At 48.8% G+C, this 17,796-nt stretch overlaps 1 protein-coding gene and 1 gene segment (V, D, J or C); one reads left to right on the plus strand and one right to left on the minus strand.

Moving 5' to 3' along the window:
* LOC128584904 (probable non-functional immunoglobulin lambda variable 1-50) overlaps window positions 1-17,796 on the plus strand; it is a 685,263-nt gene that overhangs the window by 500,120 nt on the left and 167,347 nt on the right.
* LOC128584902 (melanoma antigen preferentially expressed in tumors-like) lies at window positions 2,177-5,195 on the minus strand. Its single transcript, XM_053590176.1, has 3 exons — window positions 4,888-5,195; window positions 3,945-4,553; window positions 2,177-2,817 (listed from the first exon to the last, which is right to left on the minus strand). The coding sequence occupies exons 1-3, from the start codon at window positions 5,181-5,183 to the stop codon at window positions 2,241-2,243; spliced, it is 1,482 nt and encodes a 493-aa protein (XP_053446151.1). The 5' UTR covers window positions 5,184-5,195; the 3' UTR covers window positions 2,177-2,240.

Raw genomic sequence — 17,796 nt, forward strand, 5'->3', positions numbered from 1 at the left:
AATACAATGATTATGTGGAGAACGGCTTTAGGGTTCTCCAGAGAGACAGAACTGATAAGGTAGATATTGGTATAGATACAGCAGAGGAGATTTGTTAGGAGAATTGGCTCTTGTAACTCAGAGGCTGGGAATTCCCATGACGAGCCATTTGCATACTGGAAACCACTGGATACTGGCAGCCTGGCTTGGTCTAAGTTTAAAGGGTCCAGAAACAGGAAATCTGACTGTGTAACTCTCAGTCCAGTGACAAAGGCCTAAGAACCCCATGGCCCACTGGTTCACATTCTGGAGTTACAAGTCCAAAGAGCTTTGAGTTCTGATAGGAGAGAAGAGTGTTTCCCTGCTCCAGATTCTCCTTTCTTCTGTTTTACTTTTATTTTTATTTATTTTTTTCAGAAGTCTCACTTCATCGCCCCCAGTAGAGCACTGTGGCATCACAGCTCACAGCAACCTCCAACTCTTGGGCTTAAGCGATTCTCTTGCCTCAGCCTCCCGAGTAGCTGGGACTACAGGCACTCACCACAGCACCAACTGTTTTTAGAGATGAGGTCTTGCTCTGACTCAGGCTGGTCTCTAACCTGTGAGTTCAGGCAACCCACCCTGCCTTGACCTTCCATGTGCTGAGATTACAGGTGTGAGCCACTGCACCTGGCCTTTCTCATTTCTGTTTCGTAAGGACCTTACGGTAGAAGGTTGGAGGTAGGGAAGAAAAGAAAGAAGGGTAAGGAGCCAGCTACTGTGGGTGGCAAGACAGGAAGCGCTGACAGCCAGCAAGGACAGCAGCACGCACAGGAGTGACTAGCACCAAGGGAGACGCCTGGGAGGGGAACAATTGATCAGACATGCTCGTAATCAGGGGAACGTGCAGGGCAACATAGGCCTTGGTGTGTGGACTTCCTCCTGCAGGACTTCTCTGGGAGGCTGTGCAGAGATGGAAAGAGGTAGCTTAGTGGCACGGGAGTGCGTCAGGCAGGTCCAACCCCATAGGACAGCTCCCTTTTTTTTGTTTTTTAAATCAGAGACAGAAGATATAGCTTAATTGTGGAAAAGCTGAGCTGGCAGAAGTCTGAAGACAGCATCCTTTCTTTGAGATTGTCCTGCAGAGCGGCCCTCATCTACCCACAATATCACTTAAAGTCTGACATTTATCTTCTTTGCCCTGTTGCCTGGGACAAGGGTTTGTCCACCATAGGGACCCCAAATCTATGCCACCACTATGGTGCAGACCCAGTTTACCACCTCCATAGGAAGGAGGGGGAATCTTACAGGTTGAAAGTCATTTTCTTACTCATATGACCACAAACAAAAGGATGCCCTATTTTTAGTGTGGGAAAACAAATATTAAAAAATTTTCTTAGTGTTTTGCTAAAAGGAATTTGAATGTCTTTAGCTGGGCACAACTGTTATCGAGAGGGCTGGGAGGCACGGTTTGATGAGGCTCAGGAAGGGCCAGAGGCTGGCTCCTCTGGGGGGTGGACATCCTCTTCCAGTACTGGGGACCTGATCTGTCCACAGGGAAGCACTATAGTAGCACAGCCAAAGGCTAGGGATGGAGACTCAGGTATCCACAAAGAACCCAGAGGACCATGTCCAGGATCTCAGTAGAGTCAGCAGTGAGGGCCTCGTAAAGAACCCTTTACTCTGGCACTGCTCACTATAGGCCATTTAGGATGTTCCAGGCCATGAGCATCTGGCATGCTCTGATCTGCTGAATGGCCAGAGAAATAAGCAAGCAGGTCACAGATGCCCCAGGAGAAACCAAAAGGAAGGAATGACAAATGGTGGCATGAGATCTGTGGACAGTGCTTCTACTCAGTCTAGCATATGTATCATGGGTGCTCAGGGTCTTCTTAATCAGGAACTGGGGATTCCTGAGGTTTGACTGGGAAAACATGTTAAAATACCAAAAAGGACACCAGATGGTTTACAAGAACAATCACTTTATTTCTGAACATTTTTCAATAACCATACTTGTGGGGACAACACCCACGTGTATCTCCCAAGCCTGAATTCCCCTCTAGAAATTCAGATCCATTCTTTAACTACAGGATGCATCTCCCCAACGATAATCCCATCAACTCGAGTCAACGTGAGCCCCCCCACCCCTAAACACTTTTCTTTTTCCCACTCACACTGAGCAGTTGTCTGAAACTATGGCTACCATGTTGCTTGAAGATGCACTTATATTCTGGATGCCAGTGTCTTAAGTGCCCAGAATAAAGCTTCTGATGTGCACCCAGCTAGATAGGCATGAAACAGGGGCACAGGATGGGGTCCGGGTCATAGACGGTCCTGTCCCCACAGTGAGGACAGGGGTTGGCACTGAACCAGACCATGCCAGGCCGGCCTGACTCGTGCAGCATTTGCTTCAGCTTGGCGTGCAGGTGGGCAAGTCTCCCCAGGTGGAGGGTACCTCGGACATCCTCATAACTCTCCAGCGGGGCAGGATACAGCACATGGCTGAGCTTGCTCAGCCCAACGGTGTGGTGCAGGAGGCTCTCCAGGACGGCCATGGAGATGGGGTTCCCACAGAAGCTGAAGGTGGTGAGCTGGGAGCAGCGGCCAAGGGCGGGCAGGATGGTGACGAACTGGGCATCCATGATCCCACACTCATCTAAGTCCAGGTCCTGTAGGGTGGCGGAGTTTCTCTCTAGCAGCACCTGGAGTGGCTCAGGACTTGTATTGGTCAGGTTGACCCCACTGAGACCCAGTTCCTTTAGCTGACTGATGTTGGGGCACTGGGACAGACACTTCAAGTCTGATTCTGAAAGCAGGCAGTTACTTATTGAGAGGGTCTCCAAGGGTCTCTTGAGGCACCTGGTGGGAGACAGAGAGGTTAGTACTGGGGAGTAGGGGTGAAGTGTGGAGGGGGTGGGCAGACTGCAGAGAGGCCTGTATTGCCAAAACCCAGTCATTCCAAGAATGGTCAACCCCTGGGTGGCGCCTGTGGCTCAAAGGAGTAGGGTGCCAGCCCCACATGCCGGAGGTGGCGGGTTCAAACCCAGCCCCGGCCAAAACTGCAAAAAAAAAAAAAAAAAAAAGAATGGTCAACCCATAAGATGTTGTACTCCACTGAAGTGAGTGCCAAGTTCCAGTGAACTCCTTTCTCTGTTACTTATCTTCTTTGTAATTGGGTCAAGTCAGTGGGCTAAGTGTGTGAGCATAAAATCAGACAGCCTGACTCTGTGTGTCAAGCAAACAAGGGCACTGGTGAATTTTAGAGTGCAAAGATATGACCAACAATACTCTCAACTGTGCTTCCTTCTGGCCGCCTCTTGGGGCCCAGCCACCTCTATTTCTGTGCCTGATGAGGCTACCAGGAAACATTCATAAAGGACAAACTTGGGCAAGGTCGGCAATATCCACAGGGGCCTGCCAGGCTGCAGGAGCTGCCTTAGATCATCATGTCACCAGCAACCCACCTATCACGTCACAGTTCTGCACTCATCTGTTTCAATTCCAGAATCCTGCATTTCTCACATAAACCTTGACAGGCAGGAAATATAAGGAAGGTTTGGAAGAGGGTCATGACGAGAAGCTAGTCTGAGCTTACAACCTGGAACCTCTGGGCTTTCAGGGCCCCCCTTGCTTAGTTATTTTTGCTGATCTTCATGAACACATCGATTCCAAAGAAGAAGTCCCAAAGCCACCCTCACCAGGTCCCAACCCCCTCGGTATAGAGTTTCTCTTAGCAAAGAGTCACTGCTACTGGCATTATCCTGGTCTAACCCTGTAACCTCCATCTGAGTAGTCATGTAATTCTTTGCTTGAGGACAGAGCAGTGAACAAGACAATGTGTTAACTACTAGTGACAAATTCATTCTCCCATTGTCTGTGACAGGCACAAAGAAGACGCCTGCTGGCACACAGAAGATGCCTATTACTATTTACTGCAAGAAAAAAGGGCTTGCTCTGGTGTGCAGAGAAACCGCACTGTCTCTCACCTGAGCACCTGGTGCAGGCGGCCTTTGAGGAAGGAGACAGAATCCAAGTAGAGCTCCTGGAGGTGGTCTAGCCTGAGGAACTGAGAGGTGAACTGGGCCACATTCTGCTCCTCCTCTTCCGGGGACATGAAGGATGACATGTGCACGTGGGAGAGGAGGAGTCTCTGCAGGTTACTCATCTGACCCAGGTGAGGAGAAAACTTGCCCAGGGTGGACAATTTCCAGGTGCAGTTCACTTCCAGATCTTGGATAGAGTCTAGCTGCACCACGTTCAGGATCATCTTGATATTGTGCATGGGCATGGCAAAGATCTCCAGCTTCCTACAGCACAGCTGGAGTAACCCTTTCCTCTGCTTCACTTTCTCAGTGAGGTAGGTGAGCAGCTCATCCTGGGTGCCTTCCCCGAGGGACAGATCGATGAGCACCTGCACGGGAGCCAAGGGCTGCTCCGTTCCCGTGCACGAATCACCCACTTTTTGCTTCTTCCTCATGGGCTGGGCTGCCTGTGCATCAAGCAGTGAGCACACACTGGCCCTGTTTCCGGACCACACAGTCCAGAAGTCCTGATGAGTGTTCTTCCGTAAGTCCAGTACTTGCAGTTTCCATCTCCTATGGAGAAAAACAGGCCATTGGGTGAGATGCTTTAAGATCAGCTTGGAATAATAAAACCGTGCAAGACCCAGACATCTGAGCTCCACCTTTACTCCAGATGTCAGCTGCTCTCTATCGTATCCTGTCATCCTTCCAGGTCCCCACTTCCTATACCATGTCCTTTCAGTCACCTCTGCATCTTCATCACTCCATATCTAGAAGCCCATTCCCACTGTACCCAGCAATGGTCACAAGGCCTCCCTGGGCTTCCCTCCTGTCAGCAGAACCTCCTGCCCACACTGTGGTTTTCCAGGTTCCCAAGGGCCCTCCCAGGCTGCTAGGTCACCCTCACCTGGGGCGAACCTCCTGGGCCAACAGCCCATCCAGCCCGTCCAGCACAGCCCACAAAGTCTCCTGGTGGGGCTGCTGTTCCTTCATCAGTACCCCCAGAGGGAGGCAGGGAAAAGGCCAGGCTCGCACCATCGCCTTCAGGGTCTCACTGTGTTTCCCGAAGAAGGCTGTTGTGAACAGGGGTGGGAAGAGCTCCCTGGGCAGCTCCTCCAGAGCGGCGATGGCCAGGGCCTCATCCCTCAGCAGGCTCTGCCCCGCCAGCTTCAACAGGCTGGGTGGACTGGTCCACACACTCATCTTGATGAATACGCTCCGAAAGGAATCCTGAGGGACAGGCGGGGACAAGGAAGTCTTTTCAGGCCAAGCACAAGGAACTCCATCTTCTCCCCACCCCTCCAAGGGACAGACTCAAGGCCAAAGTCACTGCTCTGGCAACAGCAAAGGAGTTGTCAGTTTACCCCACCATAGTTCTGTACTTGGTGGTCACAAAGCCACAGCTCTTCCTGTCGGCACCAGGGCAAGCATCTCACTAAGCATCTCATCAGGTAGGCAATAAGATGAGCACAGGCCCCCATCCCATGTCCACTCACCTCTTAATTCTAGCCCCTTCTAGGGAGCGAGTCCCAAGAAGTCTGAGAGCTGACCTTACCCTAATTCAGGAAAAAGTTTCTGATTATCACTCAAGGAAGGAGAGTGTCACCAGGCCAAGGCAAGCCTCCTTCTCAGCTCCAATAAGCCAGATGAGAAAAATAAGGCATATACCCACAATGGGTGCTGTTATATATATTTAAAAAAAAATTTATATAGGAAAGAAGTATAATAGTATTACATAGGATTCAGAAATTAAGAGATAAAAAGACACCAATTCTGATATATGCATTTTCCCCTAAGATATGATGTTATCATATATGCAGTTTAATATGTGTCCCTTTTATGTATATTAGAATTACCATTTTGATATTCAAATACTTCACAGTAGAAAAAGCTTCCACTCCTTTATTTTTTGGCTGGGCGTTGTGGCTCACAACCGTAATCCCAGCTCTTCCGGATGCTGAGGCAGGAGGATTGCTTCAGACTAGCCTGGCCAACACAGCAGTGAGACCTATAGACCTGTCTTTATAAAAAAATAAAAAAATTAATTGGGCATGATGGTGCACGCCTGTAGTCCCAGCTATTCAGGAGGCTGAAGCAGGAGGGTCGCTTGAGACCAGGAGTTCACACTAGCCTGGGAGATGGAGTGCAACCCTGTCTAAAAACAAACAAAAAAAATTAGTTTTTGAATTGACAAAAATTGAATACATTCTGGTCAACAACATGATGCTTTGAAATAAGTCTACATTGTAAATTGCTACCTCAAGCTAAATAAAATATCTATTACCTCACATATTTGTGATGAGAACACTTAAAACCTACTCTTAGGAATTTTTAAGTATACGATACATTGTCATTAACTATAGTCACTATGCTGTATACTAGACCTCTTGAAAAAGACTCCACTTGGGCGGCACCTGTGGCTCAGTGAATAAGGCACCGGCCCCTTAAACTCAGACTGGAGGAATTGAACCCGGCCCTGGCCAAACTGTAACAAAAAATAGCCAGGTGGGCTCAGCGCCTGTGGCTCAAATGGCTAAGGTGCCAGCCACATACACCTGAGCTGGCAGGTTCAAATCCAGCCAGGGCCCACCCAAACAACAATTGACGGCTGCAACCAAAAAATAGCCGGACGTTGTGGCAGGTGCCTGTAGTCCCAGCTACTTGGGAGGCGGAGGCAGGAGAATTACTTGAGCCCAGGAGTTGGAGGTTGCTGTGAGTTGTGATGCCACAGCACTCTACCCAGGGCAACAGCTTGAGGCTCTGTCTCAGGAGAAAAAAGAAAAAAAATGGCCAGGCGTTGTGACGGGCGCCTATAGTCCCAGCTACTCAGGAGACTGAGGCAAGAGAATCTCCTAAGCCCAGGAGCTCGAGGTTGCTGTGAGCTGTGACGCCACAGCACTCTACCAAGGGCGACAAAGTGAGATTGTCTCTTAAAAAAAAAAAAAAAAAAGAGGGCGGCACCTGTGGCTCAGTCGGTGGGGCGCTGGCCCCATATACCGAGGGTGGCGGGTTCAAACCTGGCCCTGGCCAAACTGCAATGAAAGAATAGCCGTGCGTTGTGGCGGGCACCTGTAGTCCCAGCTGCTCGGGAGGCTGAGGCAGGAGAATCGCTTAAGCCCAGGAGTTGGAGGTTGCTGTGAGCTGTGTGAGGCCACGGCACTCTACTGAGGGCTATAGAGTGAGACTCTGTCTCTACAAAAAAATAAATAAAAATTAAAAAAAAAAAAAAAAGAAAAGAAAAATATTCCTTAGTGGAATCTTTTTCTTTTTTCCTTTTTTTTTTCTTCTAGAGACAGAGTCTCACTTTATTGCCCTTGGTAGAGTGCTGTGGCGTCACAGCTCACAATAATCTCCAGTTCCTGGGCTTGGGCGATTCTCTCGCCTCAGCCTCCCAAGCAGTTGGGACTACAGACACCTGCCACAACACCTGGCTTTTCTTGTTGTTGTTGTAGTTTGGCTGGGGCCCAGTTCGAACCCACCTCGGTATATGGGGCCAGCACCCTACTCACTGAGCCACAGGTGCCGCTCTAAGGAATATTTTTCAAGCTTTCAGTTTTTTTTTTTTTTTAAAGCCTAACTAGTAAAGTCACAAAACCATAAATCATACAAGCTGTAATGACTACACACTAAATATTTAGAATGTAATGAAGTAATATTCTACTTAATTATATATCTTTATGTCCCCAAAAAGCTATTTCAAGAAACTACTTTAGGGGGCTGGGTGCAGTGGCTCATGCCTATAATCCTAGCCATCTAGGAGGCTGAGGCAGGTGGATTGACTGAGTTCACAGGTTCCAGACCAGCCCAAGCCAGAGTGAGACCCCATCTCTAAAAATAGCCAGGCCTTGTGGCAGGCGCCTATAGTCCTGGCTACTTGTGAGGCTGAGGCAAGACGATCACTTGAGCCGAAGAGTCTGAGGTTGCTGTGAGCTATGATGCCACTGCATTCCACTGAGGGTGACAAAGTGAGACTTTGTCTCCAAAAAAAAAAACTACTTTAGAGTCTCTCTCACATCTCCTTCATGAGAGAAGGGCCCATTTTACTTTACAGTGGCTAGGTGGCTCACGCCTATAATCCTAGCTCTCTGGGAAGCCAAGGAAGGAGGATTGCTTGAGCTCAGGAGTTTTGAGACCAGCCTGAGCAGAGGAGAGATCACATCACTACTAAAAATAGAAAAACCAGCTCGGGTGAGATGGCTTACACCTGTAATCCTAGCACTTCGGGAAGCCAAGGGGGGTGGATTGCCTGAGCTCAAGACCAGCTTGAGCCAGAGCCAGACCTCATCTCTAAAAATAGCTAGGCATTGTGGTGGGCACCTATAGTCCTAGCCACTCGGGAGGCTGAAGCAAGAGAATAGTTTAAGCACAAGAGTTTGAGGTTATTGTAAGCTGTGATGCCACGGCACTCTACCAAGGGTGACATAATGAGACTCTGTCTCAAACAAACAAAAAACCTAGTTGGGTGTGATAGTATGTGCCTGTAGTCCCAGCTATTTGGGAAGCTGAGGCAAGAGAATTGCTTGAGCCCAGATAGACGTCGCCATGACATTCTACCCATGGTGACCTAGTGAGATTGTCTCCAATAATAAAAAAGAAAACAAAAGAAAAGAAACTACTCTAAACATCTATAAAATAGCAGAAATCAAAATGTCTGGGGTTTGAAACAAAGAAATGATACATGTTTGAGGTACTGGATAACCTAATTACCATAATTTGATTATGACACATTATGGGCATGTATCAAAGTATCACCTGTACCCCACAAATGTGTTCAATTATTATATATCAGTAAAAAATAAACAATATAAGCCAAAAAAAAAATGTTTGGGATTAAGGCAAAATCACATACACAGAAAAGCACAAAACCCGCTTATTTGTAAAGAAAGAAGATAGAACTGTGTATGCAGAGTTCATCAGCTTGCATGGCTGATGGAGACCTTGGACAGCCTGGCTGACAGCGGGGAGATGGCAGTGTGCAGAGCGTGAGGGTCCTGACTCACCAGACACAAGTGTGATGCTGGGAGCCGCCTACTCAGACCTCAGGAGTGACCATAGCATTGGCTCCAATGCTCCAAGCCCCTGGGTCCCTCTGGCGTCTCAGAAGCTATGACAGGTCCTTCTAGGTACACACACACCCCTTTCAATCCCAAGCTCCCAAGGGGAGAGCAAAATCTGATTACATTACCAGATCTCCATCCAGTGAATCCTGATTTACTTTTTTTTTTTTTTTTTTTGGCAGTTTTTGGCCGGAGCTGGGTCTGAACCCCGCACCTCCAGTATATGGGGCTGGCACCTTACTCCTTTGAGCCACAGGCGCCACCCAATCCTGATTTGCTTTTTATTTTCTCCAGATTCAACTGACTGAATTATATGCATGTTTACAAAAGGAAAAGAAAAAGACAAAATGACCCTGAAAGTATTAACTGTCGGGGGATTTTTGGCTCCATCATAATTACCCAAATGTTCAATTTAAAATAGCTTTACGAAGAGTGTGGTGTCACCCAAAATGAAAATAAAACAAAATGGAAAAAAATCCCCCAAATTGTCATTTATACTTGATGTCACTTACACAGCCGATAATGTGCCCCTTCAGAGAGGACGGAGGTCCAACTGAGGTGTGGCTGGTCTTCCTGACTTGAGTCAAACAAAATGTCTCATAGGGGTCAAAACACTACTGAGCAACTGGCTAGCAGGAATAAGGGTGGGGCTGGGTGCTCATAATGGATGGGTTATCCAAGACAAGGCAAAGTGTGTCTTGTTTGGGGAGTTGAAAGACACTGGCCTGAATGGAGCTGAAAAATCAAAAAGGGTCAGGTGTGGCACACTCCTATAATCCTACAACTCAGGGAGGCTGAGGTGGGGAGGATCCCTTGAGCTCAAGAATTCAAGATCAGTCTGAAAAAGAGAGAGACCTCCATCTCTGCTAAAAATAGAACAATTAGTTGGGTGTCACGGCAGGTACCTGTAGTCCCAGCTAGTGGGGAGGCTGGGGCAGGAGGATCACTGAGCCCAAGAGTTTGACAATGCTGTGAGCTAGGCTGATCGCATGGTACTCTAGCCTAGGCAACGGAGTGAGACTCTGTCTCAAAAAAACAAAAACAAAAACACACACACAAAAAGAGAGACAAATCAAAAGGAGAATGGCTAAGAAAGAAGCAAGGTAAGCCCGTAAACTCACACTGAGGCCGGGAAGAGCATTCAATCTTCTTTCTTCCCTGGGGGTAGATAAAGTTTTCATCCCAGAAAGTCAAGATACTCTTAGTGAACAGGTTTGAGAAGATTAAATCTAGGAACGTGGGCTGGGGAAGGGCCAGAGGGTAGTATTAATGACTTAGGACAGCAACTTTTTTTTTTTTTTTTTGAGACAATCTCTGTCACCCTTGGAGTGCCTTGGCATCATAGCTCACAGCAACCTTAAACTCTTGGGCTCAAGTGATTCTCTTGCCTCAGCCTCCCAAGTAGATGGGACTACAGGTGCCCGCCACAAGGCCCAGCTATTTTAATTTTTATTTATTTATTTATTTTTTGAGACAGAGTCTCACTATGTTGCACTCAGCAGAATGCCATAGCGTCACAGCTCACAGCAACCTCAAACTCGGGTTAAGCGATTCTCTTCCCTCAGCCTCCCAAGTAGCTGGAACTACGGGTGCCTACCACAGCACTCAGCTACTTTTGTTGTTGTTGTCATTGTTGTTTAGCAGGCCCGGGCCAGGTTCAAACTTGCCAGCCCCGGTGTATGTGGCTGGCCCCCTAACCACTGAGCCACGGCTGCCGAGCTCCCCGGCTATTTTTAGAGATGAGGTCTCACTCTAGCTCAGGCTGGTCCTGAACCTGTGAGCTCAGGCAATCCACCCACCTCAGCCTCCCAGAGTGTTAGGATTATAGGCATGAGGCGCTGCACCTGGCCCAGGATAGCAACTTTTCTGACTCTGAAAGCCCACAGAGGATGAGAGCTGTGGGTTCTTCAGGACCTTGGAGCCAGCAAGAGATATAAGCATGGACCAAAAGCATACATCCTTGTCATCAAAGAAGCTACCAGAAGACCTTATCTTTAGGGCAAAGTGTCCTTTTCCACATTGGGATGGCTTATAGGCACATTAGACCCAGGCATTTTCCTGGGAACTTTACCTCACAGAGCCCCTTCTCATTCCCTAACTTCTCAGATACAGGGATTTAGACGAGATCGGGCGCATTCAGGGTGGTATGGCCGTAGACCAGATACAGGGATTTAGATCAGAGAGATATCATCAGGCACACACATTAAATTTCACTCCCCCCCATATATTAAGTGCAGTGTACAAATACCAACACCTTTCTCTCGCAAAATTTGAAGCTACATTTGGCATTTAAGGATCTTCTAAGTTCTTATTCCCATCCTGGGCTGGCTCACACATCAGTTTTTCAGCTCACACACATCTTTTCAAGTTTCAGAACAACCAAAGGATCTTCCAAGGCCATGTTCTGCATCATGTACTGCCCTCACAGTTCTTATATTTTTTTTTCCAGCAAAGATCTGGCTGGGAGTGTTTGAGGGCATGGCTTCATTTGCCCTGACCTGGATGAGGAGGCTGGGATTCACTGAAGGATGTTCTCTACTTCAGCGTCTTTCTGCAGACTTCTCTCTCCAGATTTCTACCCTCAGTACCAACAGCCTTTCTGAAAACTTCATTAAACTTGAATGTGTTCTATAGACATTTACTTCAACTCCCAAGCCATCACCTGTTCTAATCAGCTACAGGAAACAGAGATTAGTAACAAAGGCCATCATCAATGTCCCTGACTACTGAGTGGAGCACATGGGCACAAAAAAGGTGGCAGCAGTTCTTATTCAGTACCTCAAATAACCTTCACCAAAAACTAAAGCTCACAGTCATGAATACTTTTAGCCTGGCGAATCTGAGACTCTATCGGGGGGAAAATCTGCTGAGATTGATGCAGGTAGTAACCGGCAGATGTCATGCGAGGGGTTTAGATGCATCTGTGTCTCGCCACCTCCTCCCTCCTGGAAGACCCAGCAGGGTCCACAGAACTCTGCTGAACTCAGACCTGCTGGAAAGGTCTGAGGAAAGGAAAAATTGCACAAGTCTATAAAAGCTTCGGAAGTTCCTATAGGATTCCAGCTTCTAGGAGATCAGAGGTAGGAGGAATCGTTGTGAAGCGTAAGCTGAGCACGCTCCCTGTGAGGCAGAGGACACTCGTTCACCCACCTCTGTGCTGTGGAGGAAGGAGCACATTTGCACAGGTTGTGGTGGGCACCTGTAGTCCCAGCTACTTGGAAGTAAGTAGCTGAGGCAAGAGGATTGCTTAAGCCCAAGAGTTTGAAGTTGCTGTGAGCTATGACATTATGACACAGGGTGACAGAGTGAGTCTGTCTCCTAACAAAAAAAAAAAAAAAAAACACACACCAGGCCAGACGCAGTGGCTCACACCTGTAATCACTCTAGGAAGCCAAGGTGGGTGGATTGCCTGAGCTCACGGGCTCGAGACCCTGTCTCTAAAAACAAAAATAAAATAGCTGGGCTTTGTGGCAGGCACCTACAGTTCCAGCTACTTGGGAGGCTGAGGCAAGAGAAATCATGCGCTATGATTTGTGGCATCAAGAGCTATGATGCCACAGATTTGTGGCATCAAGAGCTATGATGCCACAGCACTCTACTGAGCTGACAAAGTCAGACTCTATCTCAAAACAACAACATAACCCCCCTATTTTTCAACCCAACAATCTCAGAAAAGTTCCTTGTGGGTGATGCATCTGCCCATTTGAACATAATTCATAATTGTCAGTAGCCCTAGAAGATATGTTCCAAGACCTCCAGTGGATGCTTCAATGCCCACACCTTATATTATGTATTTTCCTAAACATACATATCTATGATGAAGTTTAACTTACATGTTAGGCCCGTAAGAGATTAACAAGAATAATATTAATAATAAAACAATTACCTAAAAACCCTATTTTTTAGTCAAAGCATTGAGCATCCTGTGTTAGTTATAAATGTATACAGAAATAAAAAACAGTAAACTTATTGCACACACTATGATTTTCAATAATCAAAATACTTTGTTACTTTTTGAAAAACTTATCAAGAGTAGTCTAACAGTGCTCGCCTTCTTCTATCCACCGTCTTTGAATATGAAGAGAGCGAATTTTCTTTTCTTTTTTTTTTTTTTTTTTGAGACAGAGCCTCAAGCTGTTGTCTGGGTAGAGTGCTGTGGCATCACACTCACAGCAACCTCCAACTCCTGGGCTCAAGTGAGTCTCCTGCCTCTGCCTCCCAAGTAGCTGGGACTACAGGCGCCGGCCACAATGCCCGGCTATTTTTTGGCTGCAGCCGTCATTGTTGTTGGCAGGCCCGGGCTGGATTCGAACCCGCCAGCTCAGGTGTATGTGGCTGGCGCCTTAGCCGCTTGAACCACAGGCGCTGAGCCTAGAGAGCGAATTTTCTATGTGCTGGTGAATTGTCACACTGCTTTCCAAGTTTACATCAGCTTCCAACAATTTATCTTTTGTGCTTTCTATGTTGTGACATACCTCTGGGAATGCCTTTCTTTACATTTTAACTTTTTTTTTGAGACAGAGCCTCAAGCTGTCACGCTGGGTAGAGTGCCATGGCATCACCAGCTCACAGCAACCTCCAACTCCCGGGCTCAAGCGATTCTCCTGCCTCTGCCTCACAAGTAGCTGGGACTATAGGAACCCACCACAATGCCCGGCTATTTTTTGGTTGCAGCCGTCATTGTTGTTTGGTGGGCCCGAGCTGCATTTGAACCCGCCAGCTCAGGTGTATGTGGCTGGTGCCTTAGCTGCTTGAGCCACAGGAACCAAGCCCTTTTTTTTTGCAACATCTTGCTCTGTTGCCCAGGTTGGGGGTGCAGTGGCATAATCATAGCTGACTGCACCCTAGAACTCCTGGGCTCAGGCAATCCTCCCACTTCAGACTCTTGAGAAACTCTAACTATAGGGGCACATCATTGAACCCAGCTAATCTTCCTTATTCTTTGTAGAAATAGGGTTTTGATACGTTGCCCAGGTTGGTCTTGAACTCCTGGCCTCAGTGATCCTCCTACTTCAGCCTCCCAAAGTGCTGGGATTACAGACATGAGCCACCTCGCCCAGCTGAGAGTGCCTTTAAAGTGAAGATTTTTGCCACGATCACTTCTGGGATGTCTTCATCCTTTTCATCACAACCTTTTTCTTTATTTACTCTTCTCTGAGAGATGGAGGTTGTGTGAGTGTGAAACTGACAGAGCTAGACCCTGTGTCACAACGATAGAGTAAAATAATTCTTCATGTCTGGCAAAACTAAAACAGTTGCCCAAACATTTTGCCTTCCTGGTCTCATTACATTGATTTTTCCTTTTCAGTCCTTTAACCGATGCTGAGAAGGGTCTCCTATCTGCATGCCCTGACATAGCCATTCTCAGAAATGTGGGGCTTTGAGACATAAAGTCACCATTTCCTGATCTTAAAGGAAAGTCGCCAAGTAGGCCGTGGGAGGGTGACATGAGAATGTGGTCTCTGGCTCCTGGTCCAGAGCTCCCTATAGGCTTGCACCAGTGCCAGCCTGCTGTGGGTGTGCCTGGAGAAGCAGAGGTAGAATGGGGACACCTCACTCTCAGACTGTGTGTGGCCACCATGGAAAGTCAGGCATGAGAGAGCAGTAGTCTCCAATTTAGGGCGGTGGTTCTCAAACTTCCTAATGCTGCGACCCTTTAATACAGTTCCTGATGTTGTGGTGACCCCCGACAATAAAATTATTTTCGTTGCTACTTCATAACTGTAAATGTTATGAATCGTAACGTAAATATCTGATATTAGGCAACCCCTGTGAAAGGGTAATTGGACCCCGAAAGGGGTTAAGAAAGGCTGATTTAGGTGAAGCCCCTCAGGCAGAGGTGCAGCAGGTCTAAGTTCAGCAGAGTTCTATGGACCCTGCTGGGTCTTCCAGGAGGCAGGGGAAAGGGAGCATGATATTTACAGTGGGAAATCCTAAGAGGCCTGCATTCACTGTCTAAGGCACCCCAGTTCAGCCGTTCTGTTCCCCTGGGACACCAGACTGAGAGCAACTCCTTGGGAAAACACCTCCCCAGCCTGCATCCCTTGCAACAAAGAAGCAAATTCTCTGGTGTAGCCTCATCCCCTGAGTGAGATCCCCTCTGACATCTGAGGCAGGGATAAGAAGGGTTGGAGGTGCCCTGTCTAGCTCTGGGGCCACAGGAAGCAAAGCCCTGGGGCATCTCATCTTTCTCTCTGCATAGGTGAGAAACCCTAAGGAGGGCTGTAAACTTTTGCAAACTTCTAACCCTTCTCAATCCTCCTCAGTTTCTCTGAGATCACAACCCTAACCTCTCCTCTCTGCATGCCCTGCCATAGCCATTCTCAGAAATGTGGGGCTTTGAGACATAAGGCTACCATTTCCTGATCTAAAGCCAGCAGTAACACTGGGGTATAACTAGGTGTTCTGGTACTAACAACACCTGCACACTGCCCCACACTCTTCATGGACAGGGTCATCCTTAAGCCTCATGTCCAGTCTCCAGCTCCAACTCAAGTCACCTACCCTTCTTGACCTTCCAGGCCTCATCTGCGGAGGAGTCAGTGCACTGTTGGTGCTCACTTTCCAGTAACGCCCTTACCCCCAGGGGTCCAAGGCCACAGGGAAGTGAGACCAAGGCCTCCCTGAGCACGTGCATTCTCCCTACTTGACACCTCACACAGATCTAGCCACTGATGTCTGATTACCTTGCGCTGAGGTTTCCAATGTAACTTTGCCTTTGGGAACAGGGTCCCCAGAACATGGGCTGACTCTTAAGAAGGTCCATCTGGCTCCTCAGTGACAAGGGACAGAGGGGAACAGGGCTCCTCACGGCCCCAGACTGCTCAGGGGACTACCTTACCTGACGATGTCTTCCATCCACTCTGGTCCAACTGAGTCTGGCTGCAAACCTCTTCAATGTTTGGTTTCCCAGGCCTCAGTCACCCGTTTCCATACACATTTGAGAGCAATAACCAAAATGTTCCAAACACAAGGAGACTGTTTTAACACATGTATTTAGGAATCTGTGGGCCTCCTGCGAAAACCTCTGCAAATACTCCTGAAGAAACTGAAAACCAGGGGTTTGATCTCGTCCTTTCAGAATTATCTGTCTCCAAACCTAAGCACCAGCTTCTCTGGGGCGTGACAAAGCCTGTGCTTCGTCACAAGTGACCCTTCTCTTAAGGACACTGTCTACTGTCCCGCAGCCGCATCGCTATCTGTGTGGGCTTTAGGGTGCCCAGGCGCTGGCTAAGCGCCCGCACCTCCCAGTACCTGCTGCCGGGCCGATTCCCACAGCAGCGTCCCCACTTCAAACGCACACGCAGTCGGCTAAAATCAAACTACAAAACAAAGACGCCTCAGTTCGATGAGTCCTCATGTCTACAAATAACGAGGCCGCGCGTGGTGGCTCGCACCTGTAATCCCAGCACTGGGGAGGCCGAGGAGGGTGGATTGCCCTGAGCTCACAGGTTCGAGACCAGCCTGATACAGAACGAGACCACGTCTCTAAAAATAGCTGGGCGTGTGGCAGATGCCTGTAGTCCTGGGTGCTCGGGAGTCTGAGAACTGTTAGAGGTTGCTGTGAGCTGTGACGCCACGGCACTCTACCTAGGGTGACACAGTGAGACTCTGTCTCAAAAACAAAACAAAATAAAACAATAAAACGCCACGAGTGGTACCTGTGGCTCCAAGGAGTAGGGCGCTGGCCCCATATGCCGCAGGTGGCAGGTTCAAACCCAGCCCTGCCCAAAAACTGAAAAAAAAAAAAAAAAAGGAAAAGAAAAACCCCCCAAACGGTGGCCTGTTTCCGGCGCAGACAGCCCAGGACGCGCCACGCACCTTATTTCGTTGGATCGTCACTTTGACCCTACGCTGAGGTAACCCATTTTCAGATGGAAAAGAAGAACAAAGGGAATAGGGTACTAATCACTGACGAATTCAAGGTCACCCTGCGAGAAAGTGGAAAAAAACCCGGGTTTGAACTTACTTTTTTCTCCCAAACCGCTCGCCGCGCCACGCCACGTGCTCCGACCGCCACCGCTGGAGGGAAAGACCCAGACGCCGACTCAGCACGTTCCCGGACTCGGCGGGGGGGCCAACAGCCTCCGCCGACCAATCCGGGGGCGCGTTCCTTCCAGGGCCAAATCTCGCGAGATCCAGCGGGGGCGCCCACCCAACCCAGAAGGGGTTTGGTTTCAAGGACCAGGAAGAGGGAACTGGAGGGGGGAAGGCAAGGGGAGGGGCGGGGTGGCGTCTGCGGGGACACCAGTCAATAAGGGTGTGGGCAATGGAGGTCGAGGATGGGGAGATGGGTGTGGGGGGTGAGGTTTGGGCTGGAGGTTGGGGGAAAGGTGAACAGGGGTCTTGGGGGGGTGGGATGGGGAGGAGAGGCCAGGACCCCCGCAGGGCTTGTGTTTCTGAATTCCGCCATCCCTCTGTGGGATGTGGGGCCTCCAGGCCTGGGCTAGGATCCCAGCCCATCCAACCTCCCTAGTCCAGAAAAACGCCCCTGCCCTGGGCCCGTAGGTCCAAAGCCACCTTACCCTCGGATGTAACCGCCAGAGCTGACGAGACCCGGCCAGGGATTCTGCTAACAGGCCCTCTCCCTGGAGCGCGCTTTTCTACGTCTCCCCCCCAGATTTGGTTTTCCAGACCTTTCCCAGAAGCCTTCCCCGCGCACCTCTCCCCCCTCCCGTCGTGTGTGTGCTGCTCCCCTCCCCCACGCCTCGCAAGGTCTTCAGCCTGAAGTTTTTCCGAAATTCAGGGCTTCCCCTCTT

This window comes from Nycticebus coucang, chromosome 4 (genome assembly GCF_027406575.1).
Source record: "Nycticebus coucang isolate mNycCou1 chromosome 4, mNycCou1.pri, whole genome shotgun sequence".
Taxonomy (NCBI): Eukaryota; Metazoa; Chordata; class Mammalia; order Primates; family Lorisidae; genus Nycticebus; species Nycticebus coucang.

Coding starts and splice junctions, on each gene's coding strand:
- LOC128584902 (XM_053590176.1), bottom strand. CDS start 5,183: ATGAGTGTGTGGACCAGTCCACCCAGCCTGTTGAAGCTGGCGGGGCAG. Junction 4,554..4,887: donor GCCCAGGAGGTTCGCCCCAG/GTGAGGGTGACC, acceptor TTTTCTCCATAG/GAGATGGAAACTGCAAGTAC. Junction 2,818..3,944: donor CGCCTGCACCAGGTGCTCAG/GTGAGAGACAGT, acceptor GTCTCCCACCAG/GTGCCTCAAGAGACCCTTGG.